Source organism: Catharus ustulatus, chromosome Z (assembly GCF_009819885.2).
Source record: "Catharus ustulatus isolate bCatUst1 chromosome Z, bCatUst1.pri.v2, whole genome shotgun sequence".
NCBI classification, from domain to species: Eukaryota; Metazoa; Chordata; class Aves; order Passeriformes; family Turdidae; genus Catharus; species Catharus ustulatus.
Window position 1 is genome coordinate 16,460,340 of NC_046262.2, and position 27,218 is coordinate 16,487,557.

General features: G+C 39.5%; 2 protein-coding genes across 4 annotated transcripts in view; one reads left to right on the plus strand and one right to left on the minus strand.

The window, feature by feature from the left end:
* Nucleotides 1-26,716, plus strand: part of ITGA2 (integrin subunit alpha 2) — a 70,287-nt gene extending 43,571 nt beyond the window's left edge. For all 3 annotated transcript variants that reach the window (XM_033085098.1, XM_033085096.2, XM_033085097.2), the window contains exons 14-30: nt 1,832-2,035; nt 2,818-2,954; nt 4,412-4,551; nt 5,495-5,646; nt 6,699-6,809; nt 7,374-7,456; nt 8,217-8,358; nt 9,938-10,030; nt 11,918-11,994; nt 12,093-12,176; nt 15,248-15,350; nt 16,157-16,267; nt 16,737-16,841; nt 17,147-17,260; nt 19,443-19,532; nt 22,900-23,016; nt 23,741-26,716. In XM_033085098.1, coding sequence (XP_032940989.1) covers nt 1,832-2,035; nt 2,818-2,954; nt 4,412-4,551; nt 5,495-5,646; nt 6,699-6,809; nt 7,374-7,456; nt 8,217-8,358; nt 9,938-10,030; nt 11,918-11,994; nt 12,093-12,176; nt 15,248-15,350; nt 16,157-16,267; nt 16,737-16,841; nt 17,147-17,260; nt 19,443-19,532; nt 22,900-23,016; nt 23,741-23,830 — 1,953 coding nt within the window. In that variant the 3' untranslated portion in view covers nt 23,831-26,716. The remainder of the gene's footprint in view (nt 1-1,831; nt 2,036-2,817; nt 2,955-4,411; nt 4,552-5,494; nt 5,647-6,698; nt 6,810-7,373; nt 7,457-8,216; nt 8,359-9,937; nt 10,031-11,917; nt 11,995-12,092; nt 12,177-15,247; nt 15,351-16,156; nt 16,268-16,736; nt 16,842-17,146; nt 17,261-19,442; nt 19,533-22,899; nt 23,017-23,740) is intronic.
* The window catches only part of MOCS2 (molybdenum cofactor synthesis 2), a 62,063-nt gene that overhangs the window by 20,092 nt on the left and 14,753 nt on the right, over nt 1-27,218 (minus strand). The gene's annotated exons all lie outside the window — the stretch shown is intronic.

Below are 27,218 nucleotides of genomic sequence, written 5' to 3' on the forward strand. Positions count from 1 at the left end.
CCGCGGCCCGGGGAGGGGGGGGAAGCCTGCGCCGCCATTGCCGCGGCCCGGGGAGGAGAGGGGGGACCCGGGCCGCCCCTACCGGGGCCCGGGGACGGGGGGGGAAGCCCGCGCCGCCATTGCTGCGGCCCGGGGAGGGGGGGGGAAGCATGCGCCGCCATTGCCGTGGCCCGGGGAGGGGGAAGAAGCGCGCGCCGCCATTGCTGCGGCTCGGGGAGCCGACGGGAGCCCTGCGCAGCCATTGCTGTGGCTCGGGGAGCCGACGGGAGCCCCGCGCAGCCATTGCCGCGGCTCGGGGAGCCGACGGGGTGCTTTGTCCCCGCCCGCCGCCGCCGCGGCAGGAGCGGGGAAACTCCGTCCCTGCCCGCCGCCGGCGCCACGGGCGCGGGAAAGCTCCGTCCCCGCCCGCCGCCGCTGCCGTAGGAGCAGGGGAAGCTCCGTCCCTGCCTGCCACCGCGGGGCAGCGCCGACCCGGGGTGACCGAGCCCAGTGGCAGCGGCGGCCGGCCCCGAGCTGCAGCACCGTGCTGGCCCACCTGGCCCCGTCAGTGGCCCCTAGCGGGCCGAGCCTGCACAGCCTTAGCTCAGCCAGTAAACCCCGCCCTCCCGCGGTTCTGTTACTAATTGCACGCGGGTCCTCGCTGCGAACGACAAAGCGGCTTATATTCAGGTGCGGCTTATCTATGGACAAAAACCGAAATATTTGCCAACACCCAGAGATGCGGCTTATAGTCAGTGCGGCTTGTATTCGTGAATTTACTGTAAATTAATATCTGACACCCACCAGAGAAAACAGAAAATGGTCTCTTTGCTAGGTAAATTACAGTCAAATAAATAAGAGAGGAAGGACCACACTCCTCAGCAGGACCTCAGTCAGAGTATCCTGACACAGCAGGAAACTATCCTAAGACAATTCCAACATAGATGGAGGAGCTGAAAATTGGCAACTGACTTTCATCTTTTTGTCTGTGGTATCAGACATGAGATATGAAGAAAAATAAAAATGAAACAATATTTTTTCTTTGCTTTTGAAAACCAAATAAATTGGAAAACTATCTTAAAATTTTTAGTTGTTGTCAAATGTTGGGTTTAAAATTATTTAAATTTTAAATAAGAAAGAATAATGAAAGGTATTTTTAATATTTTTTTAAAAGAATCTGGATTTGTACAAGTTGTCTCCGTTGCACAAGTAATAGTTTCTAGTCATTTTTAATAAATAACTTGGTTGTTATTTCTAAAATTTTAAGCACAGTATGATAAGTGAGGTTAAAGGTGAGAATGCTATTTGCCAGGGTTGCATTTAATCTAGTGTAAGTGGGATTATTTAACTATGAAGAGCTCCAGTCTTTCTTTCTTCATTGGCATTGGGGAGGTCAGGAGTTTACCATTTGGACACATGTTTTTTGCATTAGTTTAGTAAGGAAATTCCATTTCTGTTTCAAAGAATTATGTCCAGTTACATAATTTCCATTCCCTCTGCATAAAAACCAGTAATCCAAAACTGGAAACTGTATTTTTCAATGTATTGTGAAACTTCAGAACAGTCAGATGAGGACAGAGAGGGCATTTAAGCTTCGTACATATGGTTATATTTGCTGTTAGTACTTTGCATAGCAGGCTTTGATTTTGCTGTGTAATTCTTGCCAAGACTTTGAGACATAATGCAAACTGAATGGGCAATACAATGGGGAAGGAATTCAATGTTGAGCTATCTGAGGGGAATGTACTGGAAAACAGAAACAAAAAACAATGCACATAGATACTGCTCCTATGTCTAATCTGGTGCAATGATAGTTGTGCTTCGGCTTTTTCTTATTTTTCAATTTTTAAAGAGAATCTTGGATCATCAGAAACTCTTGGAAGGTCCACAGGGGTCAGAAAATACACGCTTTGGATCAGCAATTGCAGCACTTGCAGACATTGACTTGGATGGCTTTAATGATGTTGTAATAGGTGCACCACTGGAAAACCAAAACTCTGGAGCAATTTACATTTATAATGGATTTCAAAAGACTATACGTACTAAATATTCTCAGGTAAATAACTGTGTTGCAAATGCTGTACTCCATACCTTTAAATCTGCTAAAGGAAAACTGAAGGTTTCCTGTGTTTTAATGGGCTATTGTTTCAACCTCTTAAAGGAGTACTGTTAATTCCATGGTTTATTTCACTTTTTGTGCTTCTCCTTCCTTCTTCAGCTGTCTGCATATCCAGGTTGATGTTGTGGTGCTTGTAACTGAACCATATAGAGGAAAAGGATGTGCAAGATGCTTATTCTGAGCCATTTTTGATGCATGAGTGTGAAGTCATCTAATATCCTAAAAGTGTTTGACACCCCTTATTTTCAGGTTTTTAGTGTTGATGTACAGCAATGAAGATTATATAAATCCCAGCTCTGCAAATTACAAATACATAGTATTAGATGGAAGTCTTTCACTGGTCTTCATATATACTATAGTGGTAATCTTATTATCCATACAGATTTTCTGGTTGCAGCAAGTATTTTTTAGAACTCCTACTAAGCTTCATATTCTTCGAATTGCTCAATGTGAGATGGAAAAAGTTTCCAGCTGTATCTGGCATACAGCAGTCAGTTAGTTGATCTGCTCCCAAAAGAGAAAAATCTAGTCCTTTGTCTCCTCTGTCCCAGAGGAGAAAGAAGTGCTACAAAAGCATCTGAGAAAACACTCACAAATGCATTTTGTTTAAACAATATATTGTGTATACAGAGAGTATCAGTGAAAATCTATTAATTAAGCTACCATCTACAGACTTAAGCATGCTTTGGTAAACTCAGTAACCAAACTCTCTTTCTCAGAAAATCTTAGGATCGGATTCTGCTTTTGGACAAAAGCTCCAATTCTTTGGAAGATCAGTAGATGGCCATAGAGACTTAGATGACGATGGCATTACGGACGTATCAGTTGGTGCTGATGGAAATGTGGTTGTGCTATGGTTGGTATACTTTTTCTTAGAAAGGAAGCAGTTAGTGATTCAGATGCAGCAGTTGAACATGTAGTTAATTAAACATGAAAATAAGCAAACTAAGGAGCCCTTTCATTCCATGTGTTCAGCACTAACACACTTACTGCCTCATCACTGCTATCAACACTAGCTAAAAAAAGAGCATTAGTTAAATCTCTTTTAAGCATTTATCATTAAACCACTGAAAGCCAAGGCAGCACACAGGGCAGAGCCAGGGTATGTGGGAGGAAGTCAGGTGGCAGATCGTGCTGGGAGAGACCTGACCAGGAATGAGAAGGCTAGGAGACATCTGCCTGCTACTGCTGTGCAGTCACAGAGGGAAAGGGACAGCAGGAGGGAATGGGGCTTGATGGAGAGTGTTTGTAACAGCAGGTTGTGTACCTCAGTAGCCACAGTATAATTTTGATAGCTGAGCCTGACACAGGTGCAACCATGTCTCACACAACCTGTGTGACCTTTGCTGGCTGATAGGCTGATATAGGGGGAGTGTTGTCCTGCAGGGTAGGGACAGAGAGCAGCAATAGAGAGCTGACACCCTAGTTCTGGCCAGAAACACATTTTTAATGGCATGTTGCTTTTGCCACAGAAGACAGAGTACTTTCACAGAATACGAAAAGGTTTCACAGAACCCAAATCATCTGCCTGCCTAAGTAGGCTGTGATTTCCACTCCTTGCTTGAGAAGCTAAATTCAAATGCTGTTTCCTTTCCTATCTGTTGCCTGTCTTCATGCCTGAGGCTCCCCATTGTAAGAAAAATATCACTGAATTGCTACTTCTTTCATAATGAAACAAGATAATTAAAAATGAATGGTCAGTTTGGACCTTTGACTGCTGCTGCTGCTGCTGGGAATTTCATTAAAGAAAATTATGCTCCTTGAAGTACCAGCATTTATTTAGATTTGATTAGTGAAGATGCTCATTCTTCTTTCACTTTGACATTTGGTCTGATTAATGCATTTTGTTTTGATTAAAGTGTTTGTTTTTACATGTAGGGTTCCTTTGAAACTGTTCTTCAAAATCTTGATTAATTACATGAAAGTTTTTTTTTTTTTAAATTAGATTGTTAAATAAAATGAAGAATTACCCATTCTCACCTTCCCAGAAGAGCTCTAAAGGAGCAGAAGGTTACTTATTTGGAAAATAGACCAAGGGCTTCATTCTCTGATACCTTGAGGGATTGATTAGAGCATTAGGATGAAGACATCCTTAAGTCATTGACATGAAAATACAAATTATTATTACTGTAAGCAGTGATATCAACAAATTCATGTATACCTAAGGAAAAATAATTTTACCAGTGCCATTAAAAGAAGTTTATATTGGGAACCAAAAAAAATCAATACACTTATAGATAGTATTATACAACAGCTTCTATGTCACCCAGCATTCTTCAAAACCCCATGTAACTTTTAAAATATATTTTTCAGGTCAAGAGGCATTGCAAATGTGTCCATAATTGCTTCATTTAAACCTGAGAAAATAAGTCTGCTGAACAAGAATACGGATATAACTGTCAAAATATGTTCTCAGGCTACATTTAGACCTGCTAAGAAAAATAATCAAGTGGGTAAGAGTGTTTCAATGATTTTTCTTATATTAATTTCTTCAAAATTCTATTATTCAAATGAGTAATGTAAAGTCTAAAGTTGTAATAGATTGAATGTCAAGAATGACAAAATCAATGTAATACTTAAGTGCTTGAGAAAGTGTTTTTAAAACCTAATTTATCACTGGGTCCATATTCTTTGAAAAGTGGGGAAATAACAGTGTAAAAGAGAGCTGTGTCCTTGTTGTTCAACAATCCCCAAAAAGGTCATTAGTGAGGTTTTTCCAAACTTCTGGTTTCAACAACAGACTGCATACTTTTCCTCTCTCTTCAGAAAAAGGAAATTAAATATTTTCTAGAGGCTCAGAGCAGTTGTTAGTGGGAGGAAGCTCTTCTTTTCAGAGGACAGTGAATATTTCTGTGACCAGAAGTGGGTTTCCATGAAGTTTTTCAGGTCAGTCACAGGTAACACCAATTCGACTGCTTCAGTGCTACATAAAGTGCCTTTAGGAACTCCTGATTTTAAGCTATAAAATGACAGTAAACTTCCACAACATATGAGTCATAAAACAAAGAGAAGGTGGAAATTATGTAATTGAAGAGAAGATACAGATTCTTTAAAGTGACTCTGAGTTCAGTGATACTGTTGCAAGGCTCCTTTATCTAGAGTAATCCTGGCCTGCTGCCTGGCTTCTTGCCTGAGGTGCAGGCTCAGACATCTGCAGTGGAGGCTGGATTGATTGCCATTTAATGTGTTCCTTGCAGATCAGGACCTAAACCTGTCTGACTGCTTGGGAAAACACAAGAGAAAATATTTTCATTTTGAAACTGCACTGTGTTTAGCCATGAAAAACATGAAATATTTGGTGTGGTTTGGAAAGCCTGGTCCCTATAACATTGAGCATAGTAACGAGATCATGGGCAACCATGCTCTGTCAAAAATATACTGTTATTTTTTTTGTAGCTATAAAGTACAATGCAACATTGGATGCAGATCTCCAGTCCTCCAGAGTGACTTCTAGAGGATTTTTCAAAGAAAATAATGAAAGGTACATACAGAGGGATCTTGTGGTGCATCATGAAGAGAATTGTGTTAATGAGGTCTTCAGTGTACAAGTAAGTGCAATTGCAAGTAGTGCTGCATAACAAAAGTGACCAGAGGAAGACATGGATTAATTTTTTGTCTGTAATGTGAATTTCATGCATGGTGGACTGAACTATTTATGTTTCCCAAGTCCCCCCAGCTGAAAAATGCTTAATAAGATTATGATTCCATAGGAACTAATAACTGTCACATTCAGCACAAATTTATAGGATAGAAAGGAGGGTTCTTAATTGTGTTATTCAGCTCTGGTGTAATATAGAGCCCATGGTCTATAGTTTAAATAGATTTTAATTTCCCTCTGAGTAGATTCTTCTGTAGGAACTAAGACATACATGCTAATGTTTTCTTCAGACATTTTCTTCATTCAGGTGAACTTTGGGTGCATTCTAACCCCTGGTACACGCCAAGGAATTAAATAAAAATAAGCAGGTGTCCATTTTTCTCCAGAACCAAAGACTGAACACAGCCCTGACGCTTGCCTTAAGCCCTGTTGCATGATGCTAGGTCAGGTAGAGGACTTCTGTTCCTGCTCTGGTGTGCAGTGATTGATCACACTTAGTGCCACGTGGAACGGTGAGCTACAGGGCTAGAAGGTGATTCATCCAGTACTGAAAAAAAGAGGAAACATGGCATTTACTGTGTTTTAGTGTCACTCAGGCCCAGATGCTCTTCATGTTGGTAAGGCAGAGTGGAACAGGAATTTGACTTCTTCAGCTAAATGAGAATGAAAGCTACCTGGTGATGGCTTTGAGGACCAGCTCCTAGAGCTGCAGACAATCTACATTTCCTTAACCTTAGTAGTTACTGTGATGTGCATAGTCTCCAGGAATGCTAGAAAAATCAGTTTTATGATGGAAATCACACTGAAAACTGTTAACCTAGAGGAACCCACACTAGTCAATCTCAAAAAAATATTTTATTTAAAAAATGAAGCTTTGAAGTGTTGCTTCTCATTTTTTTAGAGTGAGTATTCTTTTATTGCATTCTCAATGCACAATAGAAATGGTCAGTTTTACCCTGTTTTCTGTACTGGCAGCCATCATTTGAACCATGTGTTTTACAGGAGCCTTCAGATGCAGTGAATTCACTTAGTCTGCGCATTGACATTGGCCTTGCAAATCCTGGCTCCAGCCCTGTCCTGGACATATCTTCTCCAGCGTCTGTGGCCTATAGTGTAAGTATACAGATTTACTATTCAGATATGCATGGCTATACACATCCATAATATGTGGCCCCACAAGCACCAAAGAGGTACATGCAAGGGAAAACTGGTGTTTCATGTAAGTCACGTGGAGGGGTGTCCCCTGGCTCCTTGCCTGTATTGCATGAGCTTGTATGCGCACACACACACACACACATCAGCCACTGTAGCATAAAAAACAATGCTACTTCAGCCATGTCACTTTTGATGTGAACTTCTAGTTGATGGCAAAGATGAATTCTTTGAGTTTATTCTACCATAAAATGTACATAAAAGAGAGAAAGAACTAATTTGACTACATCACCTTTGTTGTCATTGGAGAGTAACCTGTCTGTACTGTTCTTGGATCAGTTGACATGTAGCAGCACATTATTCAGTTTGCTCGTTCCCTTGTGAAGATTTTTAATGTTCTTCAGAGGGATTTTCTTATCTGCAAACCAAGAATGTGCTTCAGCTTAAAGGTGTTTGCATTCTAGTGTCTTCAGGTAATGTTAAAGGTTGACCCCTGTCATTCAGGAAATGTTTTTGTTTTCCTAGATTCCTTTTATTAAAGACTGTGGTGAAGATGAACTTTGTATCAGTGATCTTGTTCTGAATGTTCAGCAGAAGGCAGATGACAGGTAAGAGCTGAATCAGTGGAACTGTTAGGGTCCAGTGTTTTCACTAGTTGGTTTGTTTGTAGGCTTTGGATGAATTTCTAGAGAAGAATGCCTTTCTAGTTTAGAAACAGCACAGATTAAAAAAACAGTGGCTTTTTAATCTAAATTTAATCAAGGAAAAAGAGGTGGGATAGGAACACAAACACAGAACTCTTGTTGGCTTAGACCAACCCAAATTTTAGTACCTTACAGATGAGGACATAGTATTTGGACAAATGGTGTCTGACTGGCTGCTGTTGGGAAAGGGACCACAATGGGAGAGCAGCTGCAGCAGCTGTCTTCATTCCTCCTAAAGCGAGCAGCAAGGATCCTGTAGTAGCTGTGCCAGTGGGGAGCTGTGGTCAGCTGTTTGGCCAACACATATTCTAAGTTAGATATATGCATATGTGTACATCACAGCGATAAGGCTGCCCATGTGTGCTGCCCACTATGTCCACCTTCCCATCAGGGTAGACCCCTTGAAAATTCAGCAAAGTCACTTTAACAACACATAATCAAAGTCCTGCACTTTTGGAAGACAGTAATTCTGTCTGGCTTTAGGAAACACCATCACAGAATTTCTTATGCCAAGGGGTTTAGAAAGCAGAGTGTTTAAGTGTGTACAATGTAGGAAATGTCTTGCTGTGCTTATTATTTGTTGTTGGCTTCAGGCAACACATTTTCCTGATCCACAGCTGTTCTAGTACCTCTATTTACAACAATGGACTTTATTTTCCAACAGCAAACAACAGTTTATTGTCAGCAGCAAAAACAGAAGGCTAACGTTCAATGTGAAATTGAGAAATAAAAAGGAAAATGCATATAACACCAGAATCCAGGCTACATTTTCAGACAACTTGTTTTTTGCTTCATCTTCTTTACCGGTGCGTGATACTCAACTTCACTGTTACTGCCTCTGATTTGAGATTCTCAGAGAATTTTTTTTTCCTTTCTGGCAGTTCCTATTCCAAAAGAGAATGTTTGTACAATGCTCTCTCATCATTTGTTTTCTTGGACACCAGAATTATTCCCCCAGCATATCAGTTTATTTAGGTCAAGGAGAGATATTTCCAACTCAGCATAAAAGCTGGCAACTTGTTGAGTTTGACCTCACCTCAGACATCTTTTCCTCACTTTAGGCCTTGGCACCCACACCTTCTTAACTCTCAGCCACATGCCTGAAGCAGTTGCTGTGCCACAGGGAATTTGTATTTGATAAATCAGACATGATGATGAATCCTTAAAGCACAGACTTTGGATCTAGAAATAGTGTTACTGCCAAGGCCATGTCTTCCAGCTAGACAGTTAATCAGATTGACATGATCACTATACCAAAAGCTCTTCTTTCAACAAATTTTATCTTAGAGAAGGGGAAAGAGAGGAATTATGCATACTATTTTGGGGAATGCAATATACCTATAATTTAAGTTGTTGCTCCCAATTCACAAAGGATGAAATGCAGATTTCAGTGCTTGGCTTATATGGTCAGGCTCCTGCTGGAGAGGTGCGTGATAATCCTGGGGGTGAAATCCAGAGCAATCCCTGTACTTAAGGGAGAGGAGGGATAGCATTCATTCCTGCCCAAGAGCAGCATTATTCTGAACAATGAATTGGCAAAAGTACTGCACACAACGCTGGGGGTGCCCCTCTACCTCCCCATCCTGTTGTGCAGCAAGATTGTTCATTTCACTCCTGCCAAAAGACCACACTGGAGCTAGAATTTTCTTTTGCTTTAAAAGTCCTTTTGCTTAGAAGCACTTCAGCCTGCAAGTGAAGTTTGGACCAAAAATGTGCCTGCTTCAAGGCAGGAAGAAAAACATAAACTGAATATGTATGGGTCTTTTTGGGGGTTTTGTTTTGAGGGGTTTTTTGTAGCACAATTAATGAATGGTAAATGTCTGCTAGGAATGTTTTTTTACAAAAGACAGTACTTTTTAATAAATTCTTCTCCAAGGGCTGATAACTGGCTCTGGTCTGGGAATTTGTCTTTGAATCAAGAATGATGACAAGCCCATAGCCTGCAAAGTAGTAAACAAACTATTATGAATGGCAGATTTTCCTACAGAAAGTTTGATTTCTGTAGGAATTCCCTTTTGCACACAAAATTCTACAGTGAAAGTACTTAAGTAGCTCTAAGATTGTGTAAAAATGTCCGCAAAAGTTCTGTAAAACTTCTGTAAAAAAGGACTGTAGAAGTTAGTGCTAGAGGTAGGCTTTCCAGCCTGTATTCCTTCTTCCAAGCTCAGCACAAAGTTCTAGTAAGATTATTACAGCCCCACAAGAAATGGAGTAGGAATGGTCCTTGTCCTGTCTTGTGACTTCCTCCTGGCTCTGCCTATGCCTCACCCTCTGCTGCATATTTTACTCCTCCTTAGTATAATACGTATGCTGTTGATGGTACACACCACTTTTCCTTATCAAAACCTGATATTAAGATGGTGTTTTTGTCTGTTTTCTCTGCAGAGTGATGGGACTGAAGTCTCGTGTCAAACAGGAGCAGCACAAAGTACAGTCATTTGCCAAATAAGCTATCCTGTTTTCAGAACAGGACAACAGGTACAGCTAGCGTGTTTAAATAACACCGAACAATACCCAAAACCATCTCTGATGTTGCTTTTTCCTAACTCTGCATTTATTACTGATAGTGGTTTCTTAGATTTTACTATAGAGGCATTAAAAGAAGCAAACTAGGGCTTAAAATTTGTGACTCCCTGCCAGATTAAAGGAAAAAAGGCTCTCAAGGCTCATTTGTCACAACCCACAGCTTCCAAATGCTGCTACAGTTATGTAACTTTTGGAGACTGAAAGCTGGGGGCAGAGAAGCATAGAGCATCATGTGCAGGTTCCTAAGAATTGAGCAGAATTCCCATCAAATCCCTCCTTCAGTCCCTCACCTGCTCCATTAATCTCATCTCTTCAAGAAAGCAGTATTGTTTTGGGAGGAGGTGGGAGGCCCACACAGCCTACAGTGAATTGTATATATATATTTTCATATCTACTATAAACCTCAGGATATCCGCAGTTTTATGTACAGTAATTTCACGATTATAAGCCGCACCATTTTGACTAAAATTTTGGTCCGAACCCGAAGTGCGGCTTATAATCAGGTGCGGCTTATATATGGACAAAGAACGAAAAGTTGCTGTTTTAGTTTGGAGGACAGGTGTCTGCTGGGAAAGGCAGGAACTTCTCTTTGAAATGGAGAATGTAAACCCCCTCCCTCCAAATAATTTATAATTTATAATTTTGAAATCAAGGGGCTCTCAGGCAAAGATATAGGAATTAAGAATAACAGTTCTTTTCTAGGGAAATTAAAATAGAAATACAGTACTAAAAAGAAACAAACTCCAAACCCTGACAAAGTCAGAGTACAACCTGACACCCCGTCAGGCAGGGTGTTGGCAGCAGTCCCATTAAATGGTGGCTGCATCCTCCTTCAGTGACAGATGTGATTCAGTTGGAGCAGTGCTCCTGTAGAAGGTGCAGTTTCCCTCCGGAGGTCAAGTGGTGATGCAAAGAAATCCGGTTTCCCTCTGGAGTCCAGTGGAGAAAGGGGCTACCTTAGTGTCCCAAAACCTCTGTTTTATCTTGGTAAGAAATGTTGGGCTCTTCCCCCTAGCTGGAGCAACTTCCAATGGGATGCAGTAATTTTATCAGTCACACAGTGGGACTCAATAGGCCATTAGCAGAAAATGACTCGCTGGAGGAAGGATGGGTTGTGAAAAGATAAAGAACAATGCCCTGCCTGGTTTCAATGGATGGCCCATTAGCAGAATATCTGCCGTGGAGATAAGGATCACTGCCCCCACCCTCAACAGATGGTGGTAGAATAGATACCTTTTATCACACTCTGTATTGTAACCCAAGACAGTTGCTGATACCTGGACATGTGGCTTATAATCAGGTGTGGCTTATAATTGTGAAATTACTGTTATCTCTTATTCCTCAAGGGCAGAGCAGAAACAGGGTTCTAGCCTCTAACATAATCAACTAGAGCAATAACTTTCTAAAAAGAACAGAAATGTGATTTTGTGTGGTGGGACATGTAGAATAATAAATATATATGTGTGTATGTTTGTTCTTAATATTAATGGAATTGCTCAAAGTGGACCTGCTGGAACAAATGGAAGAAAAGAGTGAATACAGAGTTTGTGTTTAAAAGGAAGGAATTGTGAACATCTTTTGTTGCAACTTGTAGCTACTTCTACACAATTTTAAAATACAAATAACTCATGTTTATGTAAGAATGCCAACCTGTAGGAGAATGTAAGAACAAATCAATTCTGAGTATTAAGAAATTACTAAAATATTACACAGAAATCTGTAGAGAATTCAGATACGGAGGGCAGTTCTAGATTGTTGCACACATAAATAATGCCTTTTGGGAAGTCCCTTGGATGTTGTACCAAGTCATTTATTATGTGTTCCTTGTCTCTTCCATAGGTATCCTTTGATATTAGCTTTGATTTTAACCTTAAAAATCTTCAGAATGTGGCAGTTCTAAATTTTCACGCATGGAGGTAAAGTACATAATGATATGAAAGCAAGTTAGGTATTAAAAGCTTATTTGTATAAAACACTGTAATTACAGCTGACTCAAATGTGTTTTGATGAACAGTGAAAGTAAGGAACAGCAAGACTCAGACAACCAGGTCACCTTATCAATTCCTTTGCGCTATGATGCAGAAATTCACTTCACAAGGTATGCTGAGTTATGTAAACAGACATTTTTATGTAAAATTACATCTGTCATTTTGCCAAGCTACTTGAAATAAGTCTTGATAGGCCACTAAAATGGAGTGAAGCTTTGGTTTTTGTTTTTGGAAGTCATAACCTCTTCACCATAGTAGCGGATTCGTCTGTCCTTTTAACCAAACTTAAATGTAAAAAGTTATGAAAGTTGTGGACCTGTGCTTACCTCTGAACAGTTGTCACAGATGCTCTTGTGAACCAAAGTGATATGAAGGCCAAACAGTGCATGTGGTTTTGATAACACAAATAGTATCTATTTTATAATAATATTGGGTTTCTTGGCTCAAATATAATGACATGGGATCAAATCTAGAGTTACAGTGATCAAAACTAAACAAAGAATATCAAAAGGAAAAATATACCCCACTCAAACTCTCAGCAAAGGACAGAAAGGGAAAAAGAAAAAAATTATGGATGTATCTGCTGAACCTGGAGCAAGAATATAAACCTTTTGGCAGTTTGAGATAATGATTTGAATTAAAACCTGAGGTACACCTGGCAGATTCTCCCTTGCTTTCCCAGGCACCCATCCAGATTCTGGCTCAAACCTAACCCCCCTGCCTGGTGCCGGTCCTTTCTTCTCCATGTAGAAGGCAAGTCAGGGCTGCTGCAAGAGGAATGCTTTACCCTGGGAAGGGTGGTTTATAAGAAGAGGCAGCTGAGCAGGCGGGGGAAGAGAGAGTAACAAAAAGCCTTTTGAAACCTTTTATCTTAATATAGTGCTCTTGAAAGTTCTTGTCTTGAGCCCTGGAAATGCTTTTGGTGATCTGGGATGCACTCAAACAATAATTAGTCTGTTACTGTTCCAAACAAGAATTATTTCTGTTACTGTTTAGCTTAGATTGCAACTGAAACAAAAATAGATCAGTGTCACTCTCAGATCAAGGTAGGATATTTGAATTTTCATCAAAGAAAAGATTTATCTTTCCCAAATACTGAATTTCTAGGATCAACATGTAATTACACTTAATGCATTTGGTCACCTCTTCTTGATGAAAAAATGCTTTTGCATCCCAAAGTGTTCAAAAATTACTAAATACAAATGATATGTATATAAAAAGGAACAAAAAAATCCTGTAGATATTCAGAGAATAACAGAAATTTGAAAAAGAGGGAGCTGCTTCAAAATGCACAGCAAAAATGGATCCAGGAAATTAATATTCAGAGAACACCATAGCTACAGTTGGCTGCTGTGTAGGGTAAGCTGGAATAGGGACCACAGTATAGAAAGTTAGTGTTACAACCTTCTTTACAGAAGCAGTTTCATAATATTGGAGGCCCTGCATCATGAATTGGTGCACAAGTCCTGGAAACAGGCAGAATTTTTGAGGTTATTTTAAGTGCAGAGAAGCATTTGAGTCAGCGGTGCAAGTTCTTTCAGCCCCTTGAGAAAGTTGTACGAGATCTTGCCAGAAGCAGCAGAGACTGCAGGAGCATCTGTACAGAGGGCCAGCTTCTTAGGAAATTCAGATGGTGCAAACTTGAATCAACAGGTTTAATTAGCTAAGAAATATGAACTTAAATTGAATGCTTCAGAAGAAGTGAGGAATGGAGTCTATAAAAGTTATTCAAGGGAAAACAAGGTTTTGAATTCAGCTACATCTCCTGAATATGAGAAAATGCAATTTCATATGCATGTCAAGCAATGAGGGAATACCTACTGCCAGAAAATGTTCTGGAGATGATAAACTTAAGAGAATTAAATGAAATGCATATTAAGCCATGGCATAACTTGGCTTAGGAAGTATTTACCTAAAATTAATTCCTTCCTGAGGCAGGTAATGCAACCAAGAAGTAAGCCCTTAAAATACAAGGGTTGAGAAAAAAGTATTGTTTTGCTGAAATGAAGTCTTTCTAGGGATAATTTCCTGAGTTTCTAGGAGAAGATGTAGTAATATGTCTTTCCAGAGACTTCTGAAAGGACAAGGAAGCTGTACTGTGCATCTTGGAAGGACTGGAGTCTTCAGGAGTAAGGAAGCAGAAAATATTTCATATATGTTTTCCTTGGAGTTCCTGTTAGCAAGCCCTTCAAGGAAAGGGCCCACAGGAGAAAGTATGGAGGATCAAAAAGGATCCACAGTCCAGTATGGAGGACCAGGAAGTGCATCTGTGAGACTGCGCACACATTAAATGGGAATTCTATGCACAGATGTTACTCTGATTAAACAGGGAGAGCGGTAAAGATGATAGATTCCTTGTGTAATAGGAAGAGCTGATATAGGAGTTGTAATAGCCCCTATTTCTTGTTAATTTGTTCACCAGATTGCTTTTTGACTGCTCAAATTAGCCTTCCAATGAAAGCTAATGATGAAGAGCGGACTGAGTTCTGTGATGGTTTAGCAGAGGAGCTGCTCACTGGCAGCAGGCAGTGGGTGTGATGCACTCACTTTCCACAAGGTTTTCCTTGCTCTTGAACGTGGTTCTGACTAACTGAGCTCCTTAAGCACCCACAGGTCCTTGCATCATGCCCTTCCATCACACGCCCGCCATTACATGCTGCAGTGGGCTGAAGCCACCCTTACGTTACATTGGAAATTCTGGATTTTAAACCCCATAATTACTAAAGAATGTGACCCAAAGATGACTATGAGGGCTATGTGTTATGTGCCATGTACATAAGCAGGGTGATGTCTGTGTTTCCACACCCAACCAGTTACAGACATATCTAAGAAGACAGCCAGGAAAGCCCTTTCTGAAGAAAAAGTTGACTGCAAGGGTGAATGTTGCAGTTTGTGCACAGAGAAGGAGTTTGCAGTATGGCCCTGAAACAATGCAGGGTCTAGAAGCCTGAGACAGCCTGTATCCTGTACAGCTCTTTTGTCTCAATTTCATATGTTTGTTCCAGCTCTGGGCTTCAGTACACCATTTTCTTAACCATTTTCTTTGTAAAATTTAAACAAGAACCTAAGTGACTTTTTCTCTGTCTTTATTTCTGACCTGTTTCACAAAGGCATATCCAGTAACATATGTTTTCAAAGCAGCGGCCAAACTGAAATGTATTGTTTTATGGTTGTTAACCAGGCTTGCCAACATCAACTTTTATGAAGTATACTCTGGTCATAACATTCCTTCCACTGTGAATAATTTTGAAGATATTGGCCCCATGTTCAACTTCTCAGTTAAGGTTAGTAAGTCTGTTTTGTTCTGGTTCAAGAAGTTGCCTTAGCTCCCTCTGTAGCCTGCTCCCAACACCTAGTTTAAAAAAAAAAAAAAACACTTCTGCTTTCATTGTCTGATTTGGAGTCTTTTGAATAGGTCAAGTAAGAAAAAAAATTTGCAAATAGCGTAAGTGCTTGGAGTCTTCGTAAGGTTAAGGATGACATTTACAAAAGTAAAATGGGGAAGGGATTGGTCCTGCACTGTCTACATACTTAAAAGATGGTTAATGTTTAATTTTAGGCCAACTTAGACTGTTTTTTCACAGAGTCTCCTGACAGCTTGATAAAGAAAAACAAGTCTTTGCAGGCTTGGACTTTGAAACTTGAAGTTTGGCAAGAGTTAAGGGCTCAAACCTGATGCAAGAACAAGCCAAATCACAGTGCTTATTACATAATACAGAAAAAACTTAGATCCAAATATGCAACGTGGAAGAAACTTAAATTATGTTCCATTTCCATTCCTATAACTGCTACTCCAAAGGACTAAACAGGTCTGTTGGCCGTGGCAGAATATTTGCTTTTCAAAACATATTTCATGCAGCTAATAGGTGCTTTGCTAAGAAAACAGACAGGAACCTGGAGCTATACAGTATACTTTCTGTTTTACTATTCACAAAATTACTACCCCAGTGTCTTAATTTAAAAAAAAAAAAAAAAAGATGTAAAAGGAGTCCAGTCCTTCCATACTCATCCATTATTTTTAACTTTCTTGCTGTATCAAATAATTTATGTATAGCTACCTGAATTAACTCTTGAGTTTTTTGCTTTGCAGGTAACAACAGGAAGTATTCCAGTAAAGATGGCATCTGTAACAATCAGTCTTCCAGAACTGACCAACAAAGGCAACCCAGTGATGTACCTAACTGCAGTGACCACAGATGAGGTATAGAAGTGAACTGTGTTTTGGGGATTTATCAGTATTATAAACATAAGTTAGCTCCCCAATATTATGGCTTAGTTTAAGAGACTCTAGGCTCTTTCCCCTTGTCCCTTCCTCATAAAGGGGGGATCACAATGCCAGCAGTAAATTAGCCTATTACTTGGCAGATGTGGAGCATTTGGATCTCTTCAATTAGGTCTTTCTCCAAGTTCTTGGAAAAGTTATCAAAAAAATGAAATTTTTATATGAGGAAAAATCCTTCAGGTCAATCTAGGAAGGGAAGAAAAAAAAAAGTGTAATAAGAATGATTTACTTCTGACCAAAACCATATACTCTTGGTTTCCTAAAGAATTCAGTGTTCACACTCTAGCTTTTAACAGTCACCATCTAAACCCAGAAATATGTATTACTATGATAAGTATAAACTCCCAAGTAGGATGTCATCCAGTCTTATTCCTGCCATCTTTCCTAGGCCAGAGGTGTTACTTGTGATGCTCAGATAAATCCACTGCAAATAGGGAAAAGACCTTATTCTCCATCTTTCACAAAGGAGAACTTCAGAGCTTCCAAAGAGCTGGTGAGTAAAACCTGCAGTAAGCAGGACCTTCTGAGATGAAAGAAGCAGAGCTGACCTTCTGAGCCCATTGCTGTGCTTGTGAGGGAGCTGTGATGGGGTGGCATTCCTTATTGACAGAGCAGGAGCTCAGCCTATGGATGTTTTCACAGACACTGCATCTGCTTTAGCACAGCCTGCAAGCACTTAGTAATTTGTATGCACAGAACAGCAAAGGCAAGGGCAAAAAGTGTGGATGTTGCAAGAACATTTTTAAAAGTGTATTTTTAATGCATGCTGTTGCCTCTTCTTGCTGTTTCCCCTGGAAGAACTGTAAGAATGTGAAGTGCAGTACCATCACTTGCAAACTGGAAGACATTACACTGAAGGGAGAGTACTTTGTGAACGTGTCCACCCAAATCTGGAACGGAACCTTTGCTGCCGTGAGTATCAGCTGCATCGTTATGGAGGATACAATACTCAAGTATTTTCAAACTCCTGATATTTTTCAAACTTCAGTACAGAGACCTTACAGTCTAGAAGGACTTTATTTTATATCAGTTTGTGTTTTTCCAGATTGAAAACTTGAACCTAAAAGTTGTGAGGCTGCATAATGGAGCTGATAAAACTTCAGTCCAGCACAAAATCTAAGAAAATGCTGTGATAATACAACCTTCACAGCTGAAAAAAACATTTGCTACATCTGTTAGATTCATTCTAGGGGAACTACAGTTTCAACAAAACTCATAATAGGACAGCACAGCACAGTGCTGTCCTGTAAAATAATCATGCTTTTAGCTTTTGAACATCACAGCCTAGATTGTGATCATCATTAGATCACATCAAAATACCAAAACCCTGGTAGTGCTGCCAGTTTTATTTCATATAGAAAGTGTAGAAAATGTCTTTATTGTTTTTTGTGTTTATTAGAGTAGGTATCAAAGAAATAGTCCTTGCTTAGAGACCTATAGGATGCTTAAAATATCCATCAATAGCTCAGCCTATTTTCAATCACCATGTGTCCTCCAGGGTATAACTCATCATGAGTTATCAGCCTTTTGAAGTTAGATCATGTTTGCTTCTTAGCTAGGCAACCAACCAAATGATCTTGGAGTCCTGGATTTGCCTAATGCGTCAGAACATGACGCAGTCTCCCTAGTGTGTCTGGCAGTTCTTGTGGCAGGTATTGACATCCAACAGCAGGGCTGGTGTCAGCTCCAGCATTCACTCTTAAAAGGAAAAGGTCAGGTTGATATTGTTAAATGCGTTATGGAAGTGTGCGACAAAAAGCATCTGTCTGTCTTTAGAGTTTGTATTTTTCTAATCAGCTGGGTCATTTGTTAGTGCTGTTAGGTACACAGAAGGTGGAGACCTGAACTAAAGGTTACTACCCTCACAAAAAAAGTGAGTGGGAATGGTTTGTTTATGATCACTGGCCAACGGAAAGTTCATTTGTCACAGTTCTCCTCGCATCTCCCATTTTGTAATTTTCTATTTGATTGTCAAAATTCAGTGCAAATAATAATGCACATTAACAGCCTTTTGATTTAGTGGCAATTTTATTTAGTGGCAGTCTGCCATTGTCCAAGAAGGGCTTGCCAATACGTGCTAAGCAAAGAAAATATGTGTTTAGGAATTGAGGTGCTTTGAATAGTGCTCAGATGTGTTTCTAAACTTTTAGGTGTGCAGTATGCACCACTTGGACAGATGGCCACAGTGCAGGGGTGCAATAACTCACACTGCAGAGACAGTTTGGTGTGTTGGCCACTGCAGACCCACAGCTGCCCATGGTACCTGGCCCTACCATGGAGAAATGGCTGAGGAGGCAAAATGACAGAGCAGGCATTGCCTTTGGTTCAGCTGGAGAGTGGTCCTGTGCTCCCGTGAACCTGAGGCCATTCCTTGTGGTGCTGTAGAAGAGCAGCAGTGAACTGTCAGTGTCTGCACAGCCATGCACCTCTCTTCCCAGTACATCCACAGAGGGAAGTGGGGCCTGGCACAAGGTCCCTTTTCAAATAGGAATTGGCTTAAGATTTTTGTCATCTTCTCTGTTTATGCAGAGAGAGCTATTGTCAGAATTTGAGACGTGGAGAGAAACACATAGTGAAAGGAAAAAATAAATGGGGGAAAAACAGAAGCATTGGATAGAAATGAGGGCGGGGGGAAGTAAAAGAACATCCAGTTTCCATTTCTTTCAAAGGCCAGAGACATATTCCCATCTGTCTTTTGTTGCTGTGTCTCCTTTTCTCACTCCTACTTTCCCCCATCTCTTCCCTGCTAGCAGCAGTGACAGCTTTGATATAACTATAAAAAGGGTTACATAAATAATTCCTTCTGTTTTGCTTGAACTGTACGTTAAAGAAAAAGAAAAACCAGTTCCTCGGTGTCATTTCTAAGTAGATTATTACTAAGTGATATATTGGATTATATATTGAGGATTGCTAAGTGATTTATTATTACTTTGGTTGACATGTTCGCTGGGGAAAAATAGAAAAATATTTTTCTTAATACTATGATTTTCTTTTCTGCTGCAAAATCTTCATTTCAAGGCAATAGAATCATTTTAGGATATCTACATTTTAATTGAGAACAGAACTTTACAGTTGTTTTAATCTTCTCTTTCAGTTAATTTTCCAGACGTTACAACTCTCCGCAGAAGCAAAAATTGATACACATAACCCTGAGTTATTTATAATTGGAGAGAATACCCTAACTGTAAGTGATAGTTAAGGAAATTTTTTCAACTTCTCTGTCTTTGACTGTATTAAAGTGATTGTATTCAATTATCAGTGTCCTTTAGGAGTATGCAGCAACTTGACTAATCGTATCCAATGTTGATTAGATAATTGTCTCTAATGTTTAACTAGTGTATACTTCTGACTATTTACAACTCCCTTAAGTTAAAATGTTTTCCTTTCAGCCCACTGCTATATAAACCAGACATAGTTAAAACCTGTAGGTCTCAAATAAATTATAGAACTCTGAGAAAAAGTCAGCTAGAGACTTATGAAAATCAGATAGCTTTCTGTTCATGAAATGATCGAAAACTTGACTTCTTGCTGCAATGGAATTAATTGTTATAGATAAATGAGCTCTGGGAAAAATGTTAACAAATCTGATTTATAGTCATACTTACTTCTATAAGAGTATGGTTTGATGTTTCTACACAAATGTTTGGCAAAGCTCTCCACAAAATAATCTTATTTGTAAAGGATTGTGAAATATTTTTAGCATTTGAAATAGGTGTTATATGGACAATGTGGACACAGCTAATCTCAAGAGAAGTCTCCCTACTACTGCTTTATTAGTACAGAATTCTTCTTCCAAGCTTTCTATTTGCTACGTACAAACATAAAAAAACACTGAAAGAATACAGTAGCACTGTGTTATACTGTTTTTATAAAAGAGGACATCTTATTCTCTTAGTCTGTCTTGAGAGGAACACTCTTCCATTTGCAGTACTAATTTCAGATTTATTTTTACAGGACTTAATAGCCTGTTTTATCCATAAAATAACCAAGGCCATTAAAGAGCAAAATGTAAATTAGTAAATGAGTCAAATATCTGTAAGAATGTGCAGCATAGCCCATTCACAGGCAATAGAGAACTCAACTAAATATATGCAAAAGCAGTTACAGATTGATCTCTCTCACTGTGTGATACAATCATCATCCAATACCATTTTTAATCATTGGTTTCTCATGGATCACTATATTTCTTGTGAAGACCCTCTAAATAAGCCATTTTGTAATCAGGAAAGCCTCCAGAGCCTGAAGAACAAAGTATGTTTTCACTGAAAAATTACATGCCAGTATTTGAAGTATTCTGAGTGCTTCAATTTGGTATGGTATTATTTCTATTATTCTATTAGGAGATGAAACTCATTACTATACAATGCAAATATTCCAGGTAATTGCACAGACTTTTAAGGTAACTCATAAACCATGTATTAATAAGTATTTTTCCACATTTGAAGCATGGTACTCCCAAATCTACATGACCAGCAGTTCTGTTGACAATTTCAGGAGAACTAGAATTTAATTATTCAAATGATAGTTGACAAATACAAGTTAATTGCTCCCCCAGCCATTGAGATATGTGGAGCTGGGACTTTTACACCTTTGACGACAGTAGCTGAACAGACCCTGAAAGTTATGCACAGGGTTCCTAGGAAACTAAGTGGCTTTTGGTGACTTGCAGCCTGATCTTTACTCAAGGACATATTGCCCTGTGAGAAGTCGTGGTAAATGTGTCAGGTTCTGGAGGTACATTCTCCCTCGAGCAGTTAGTTTCACACTTGGAGTCAGTACCCAGGAGCACTGCACTTACTCCTTGTCAGGCCAACAGGGATACCCAGTCTGCCATTCACACTTCTTGGGACCAGGACAGCACAGAAGCAAACGGAACTTATTTCCCTACCAACCATGTTAATTTAGATGGATGTGGTAGGATTCATTCAATTTAATATCTGCATTAGTCATCCACATTCTAGTCCCTGGAAAGAAGAGGTATTTCTGAAATGAAGTTCATCTCATGCTAAAGATGATCCTGAAAATAACTAAGGTGAATTAGACTCTTAAAAAAGCCTATCCTCCTTTGGGACCTTTAGGAACCATGTCGTAGACATAACACCAGATGAGTTAAATCCCAGTCTCATTGTCTCAGTGTCTTATTGACCGCAGTTTAACTTCAGGAAAGATAAATTGTTCTTAGGCATCAATTTCCATTTCCAATAGTGCCACTTCACTGTTAATCTAATGCAGAAAGCATTACTAGGCAAACTGCTTATATGAAATTGGCTTTTTACATTCGATGAACAGAGTTGTTGTTTAGCCAAATAAATTACTGTTGCCTTGTAATGCTATGTGGGGAAGCTGCTTAGGTATTTTTACGTAAAAGCTTTCACATTTTTTCCAAATTGGAGAGAACTGCCAGCTGGAGGCCAGAATATCAACCTGCTAGAATCATCATTATGGCCATTCAGTTAGAAAATACACAAAGCCATCCTGCCTTGGTGAAATGAATACACATAACCACACCTAGCACAACACTGGAGCCTTCCAACAGAAATTACTTAAATCACTAAAATGTCAGTTCACTGCAAGTTTCCCAGAAAGTTTAAGATTAAATTACTCCAGACAAATGCACCGCACAACCACCCTGAGAAAATAAACCAGTGTGACTTGTTTTATCGTGTTTCAGGAAGGAAAAAAACTTTCAGCTAACTGCATGTCGTTCCAAGATTAAATCCAAAAATTTGACAGTTCATAAATATTACAGCAATGTTTCCCTGAGAAACTCTGTTATAGGTAATTATATATTTGGTTATACCTAACCAGCTAGATAGGGTATCACCTGAAAACTAACTTCCAGACACTATATGCTCTTCTGGGAGCTCTCTGGTATTGCTTTTGGTTCAGGAAATGTAGGTGTGCTAGAGGTGCTCCTGTTTGACCCGTACATCTTGCAGCAAACTCATGCAGTTGACCCAGGAGACCGTAAATCCCCATGAGATCTGTCATGTCATTAGTGGTTTCATAGAAGGTAGGAACAGCAGGCAAAGGAGACTGAAGTACCTGCCCAGCAGGAGAGTTGGAATTTCAGCAGATGTGATGATGTCTGACCTCAGTGATTAGTACTGCCTCCTACAGCTGCCCAGCACAGATAATGGGCTCTGACAACGCTTGGTGAAAAGTAGTGCTTCTCCAGCAGTCTGATTTCAGGGCTGTACAGCAGGCTATTCCCCACCTTCACGTAAATATGGCTGGTTTACAGAGTGATGATGTGTGGAGCCTCTGAAAGGCCTCCTGTTAATGGAGAGGCAGCTGGCAGGAGGATTGGCTCTCTGACTGTTATGCATGGCCAAGAGTGATGAGGGTCTCTAGTCCTTAGCCAGCATTGTTGTGTGCCACAGTGCAACCTGGCTCCCATGGACTCCAGTGGAAGGGCTGTAATTGCTTGGTGTGTTCCAGTCATTGATCCTGGAATATGTGCAGAATAGGAATTCTTGACCCTTGGTTTACAAATCCTACCTTGTTTGCAGTTAACATTAATTCCTAAGATACTATCTCTCTGCTTTCAGATCCCAGTTACAGTAATGAAGCCAGATGAGAAAGCTGAGGTACCAGTAGGTGTTGTGATTGGCAGCATATTGGCTGGACTCCTATTGCTGTTGGTACTGGTTGCTGTTTTGTGGAAAGTAAGTATGTACTTATACTCTTAAAACCAGAAAGGGATAAATATATTTTCGCTATTTTCTTTGGAATCTCTCTTCTCTGGTGTGAAACAAAACCCCATCTGCAGTTCAGTATACTGTATTGGCATTACACCCTTGACGTATTTTAGAAGGGTTTATCAAATAGAAATTTGTTGCCTCATAGAAATTGGCAACATGAAGATGATAAATGAGCTGCCAAATGTTCAAAACAGGGCTGTGGCATTTACTTTTTTTCTTTTTGACACTGTGTGCCTCCTTCCATAATATCCCAGCTGGCTCTGAACACTCATGATATTCCCAGTGCACAAGGGTGAGGATTACAAACAAGGTGGGAGAGGATATATATTGAACAGGCAAAAGAAAGGGCACGGGCAAAAAGCAAATTACAAAGGTTACATAGAAAAAGGAGAAAGTTTTTCTGTCTGCCAGGGCATTGGTGTTTGAAGTACTCCTTGGTATACCAAGGCATCATGGAAATGTCTATATCTCAGCAGGCAGAAAACTGGCTAATCAGCACTGCTGCTCTAGCCTTTTGTTGCACCAGCGCCCACCTCCTTTCATTTTAGAGGCAGGAATTGTCTACAAATCAAACTCTATGTTCTATACTTGCACATGTGCATTTCTACCATCACAGTATTTAGTTTTGCTGAGAAATGAATTATCAGTGACTGACTGCAGTGTGGTATTATTTTACTACTTCTCACAGCTTGGCTTCTTCAAGAGACAGTACGAGAAAATGACACAGGATATAGAAGATGTCGATGAAATTGCAGAACTCACAAAGGACAAAGACTGAAGATGAGTAATGTGGATAAAGAGGAGATCTGAGCCACCAATAGTAGTTGTGATCAGTCAGTTCTTCAGCTGGAGTGCCTTAAAGCTTAGTAACATTTAAACATTTTTAATGAAAGTGTCTTTATAGATGAAAATATTTTACAGATACTACTCTATTGTAAGAGTAACTGCAGGACAGTTTGGTTTTTTCAAAAATGATTTATAGTGCCTTTTCTTGTAAATTTTTGCCTTTCAAACAAACTTGACCATTAGAACTGGCAGGTCCGGAGTATACAGTAACATACTGTTCCAGCAGCCCTTCTCTTGATCTACTGCAGAGTGAAACAGAAGAATTTATTCCAGATTATTGTGGAACAGCATCAGTTGGTAATTCAGTTGACAAGTACCACATGTGTTAAAGGACATTTTCTATTAAGTTGATGATGAATGTGTGGTGAATACTGCTTCCAGACTGGGAGAAGAAAAGTCATTTTTTCATTGACTAGCTCGATCCTTATTGTTTTAGAAAAATAATTTCCACCAGCAAACCTTTGCTTTAACTAATATATAAACTAGGAACTGTGTGTGAAGATGTCTGTGTGGGTGCTACAGGACAACTGTTTGGGCAAAGTCTTCCAAAAGTTCACCGTATTTCTTGCACTAAGGTCACAACTAAATTACTGAAGGATATTGTTTTGGAGAAATACTGCCAAATGGTATGTATAACTGTCTTCTGCATACTTTCTCTCTCAGAAGAAAATATGAATTTCATATTCACTTACAGCATGTTCTCTGCAATGTTATTACTAATTTTCATCTTGAGAAGCACTACCAGTACTGTTACGCTGGCCTTTACATACACAGTCCCTCTGATATCAGTTTGGCTTTTGACATAAATAGAAAAGACAGTCAAGATCTTGCCTTAATTCTGTACTAAAAGATTTTGCAGGACTAAGAGCACAGAGTGAACTAAAGGGGATAGCTGATTGAGGAATTATGCACATTACAAAAGGGGATAGTAAAGATCTAAGCTCTGTAAAATGTTTACTGCACTTCTTTAGCATCTCAGTGCCCTCCAGGAGACCAAAGTTCAGTAGAACCTCCTTACCCATCACATTTTTTTTGGTCCCACCTGTTCATGTCTTCATGAAGTTAACTTACGTTTTATACAGTGAAGTACTGTAGTGCTTTGGAATGAGCACTAAGCACAACACTTGGGTGACTTTGTCTTGGTTACACACCTCAAGTTCATCACATGCTGTTACGCTGCCTGGCTACAATGAAAGCTCAGTCCTATAAAGGCCCATGCTGTAAGACTGGTAACAGTCAAGGGAACTGACCTTTTGGCTGCCTTTCTCTCTCATGCCTGGCAGTTACACTTACAACTGATTGTGAGAGAAGATGTGTGTGGTTTTTGTCTGTATGCTGCCATGCAAATGAGATTGTTTCCAACTTGAGGTGATTTACTTGAAGAGTAAAACATGCAAATGTGCTTGATTAAGAACACGAAGTCATGGTTTCTTCCCCCTAAAGCTGGATTGTAATTATGCTTAGGCACTTTTCCATTATTTTCTGAAGGACTAGACTTAAGCACGTTTGAAAGTTTTACTCAGTCTTTTTTAATAGCTAATCAGTCAAAAACCATCTCTTTGGCAAATAACAGCTTCATTTTGAGCAACAGCTGGATTATGCTCAGTGTAGTTTTATATGGGTTTTGGATTTATTTTGTATCTATGAAATGTTATGTTTTGGGACATTTTCTTGGGTTTTTTTAACATTCTGAAAAACAATTCCAATTCTTATATCAATTATCAAACAAGGTTCCTGCCATCTGCTGAGTCTGTGACAAAAAAACATATTTTAAAAGTGGGGGGAAAAATAGCACTTGCATAAATTGAATAAGAATAATAAGAATAAGCTCCTGACTTGTAATTATAACCTTTGAGGGCAAATGCTCTCAGAGTAAAAATAAAAAAATTGTCTGCCTCAATTCTTATATAAACTTGTGCAGAAAAAATAACCCCTACAGCCATGTATGTGGGAAGCTCCTACATAATCAGTGTCATGCACTCTAGAGCAGAGGGGGAATTGCACAATACACCAGATGGTAGAATCTTCAGTTTCTGGTGCTGCTGCAAGGCCAATTCAGGCATTGACCCAGATTTCTTTCTTCCACCTTCGGTGGGAGGTACAGGTCAATATCCAATATGCAACTTCTTTGGGGATTTAACAGTTTATCAATCAGCAATGATTCAAGTCACTAGTCTTCACTAGGTTATATTTTGACATGGACAACATGATTCTCCTTACCAGCCTGGACACAATACTGCTTTTCCAAAATAAAGGGGAGATATAGCAATGGGTAAGGTTTTTGTATCCTAACCACTCCAAGTTACTAGTATATTTTTCTTTTAGAATTAATACTTAAATTCAGTTTTTGTAATGCGTGAAGTCTATTGCACTTTTAAGTTGGCACAGCCATAAATAATACTGGAAATATTATGTATATTTTGTATTGTGTGCAAGGGTTTGGTTTGTCGTTTTTTTAAAAAAATTTACTTTTTTAAAGCAGCATGTTTTAAATACTCTGAAATTTTGAGCTTCAGCATGTATTGCTGTTTATGCTTGTAGCAAGAAAAGTCAGAAATACCTTCAGCAAACTCAAGTTATATCTGATTGTGGTCTTGAAATCTAGATGCTGATTTCCTGAAGTACTAGAATCAAGTCCAAAGTCTGCGTTGGTTTCATATGAGCCTATGTATAAATTCAGGATATACAAGAGTTTATTATAAAGTTGACTTCTAAAACCTAGCATGTAAGCTCTATGGGAGCAGGGACTGTATCACTGTGGTGGCCTGTCTGAGGGCCTAACAGCATTACGGCAATAAAACCCAAGACTACTGCTGAACGCAGACTCATTTGTTTTTAAATAGCACCCTAAAGAGAAGCAATGCACTGAAAAGCAGTGCATAAAATGGGGCCAAATATGACTTTGTCCCAGTAGCACACAGTGAGAACCCTAAGTGGATGACTCTACTAGGCAAAGACACTTGAAGTCTTGTAGATCACAGTCAGGAGTGTAACATTACCAGTAAGCTGTACCATACTGTAACCCAGTTCACATTAGTACAAAATATTTGGAAAGCTCTAGCTGAGTAGATGGTGTTAAAATATTTCCTTGGCCAGACCTTCCTATAAAGATGGGCTTATCATCACTGGTAACTAAAATCACACCTCATTTTGCCAGTCTCTGCACTTTATCTATTTACGGAACTGGTCAGCAATAGCATGTCATGACTCTGGCTACACCCCATCATACGTTGGAAAAGCTGAATTCAACTTTTTACCAGGAACAATGTGGCAAAAGAGAGGGAACTTGTTATGAATAGAAAGATGACAGGAAGACAATA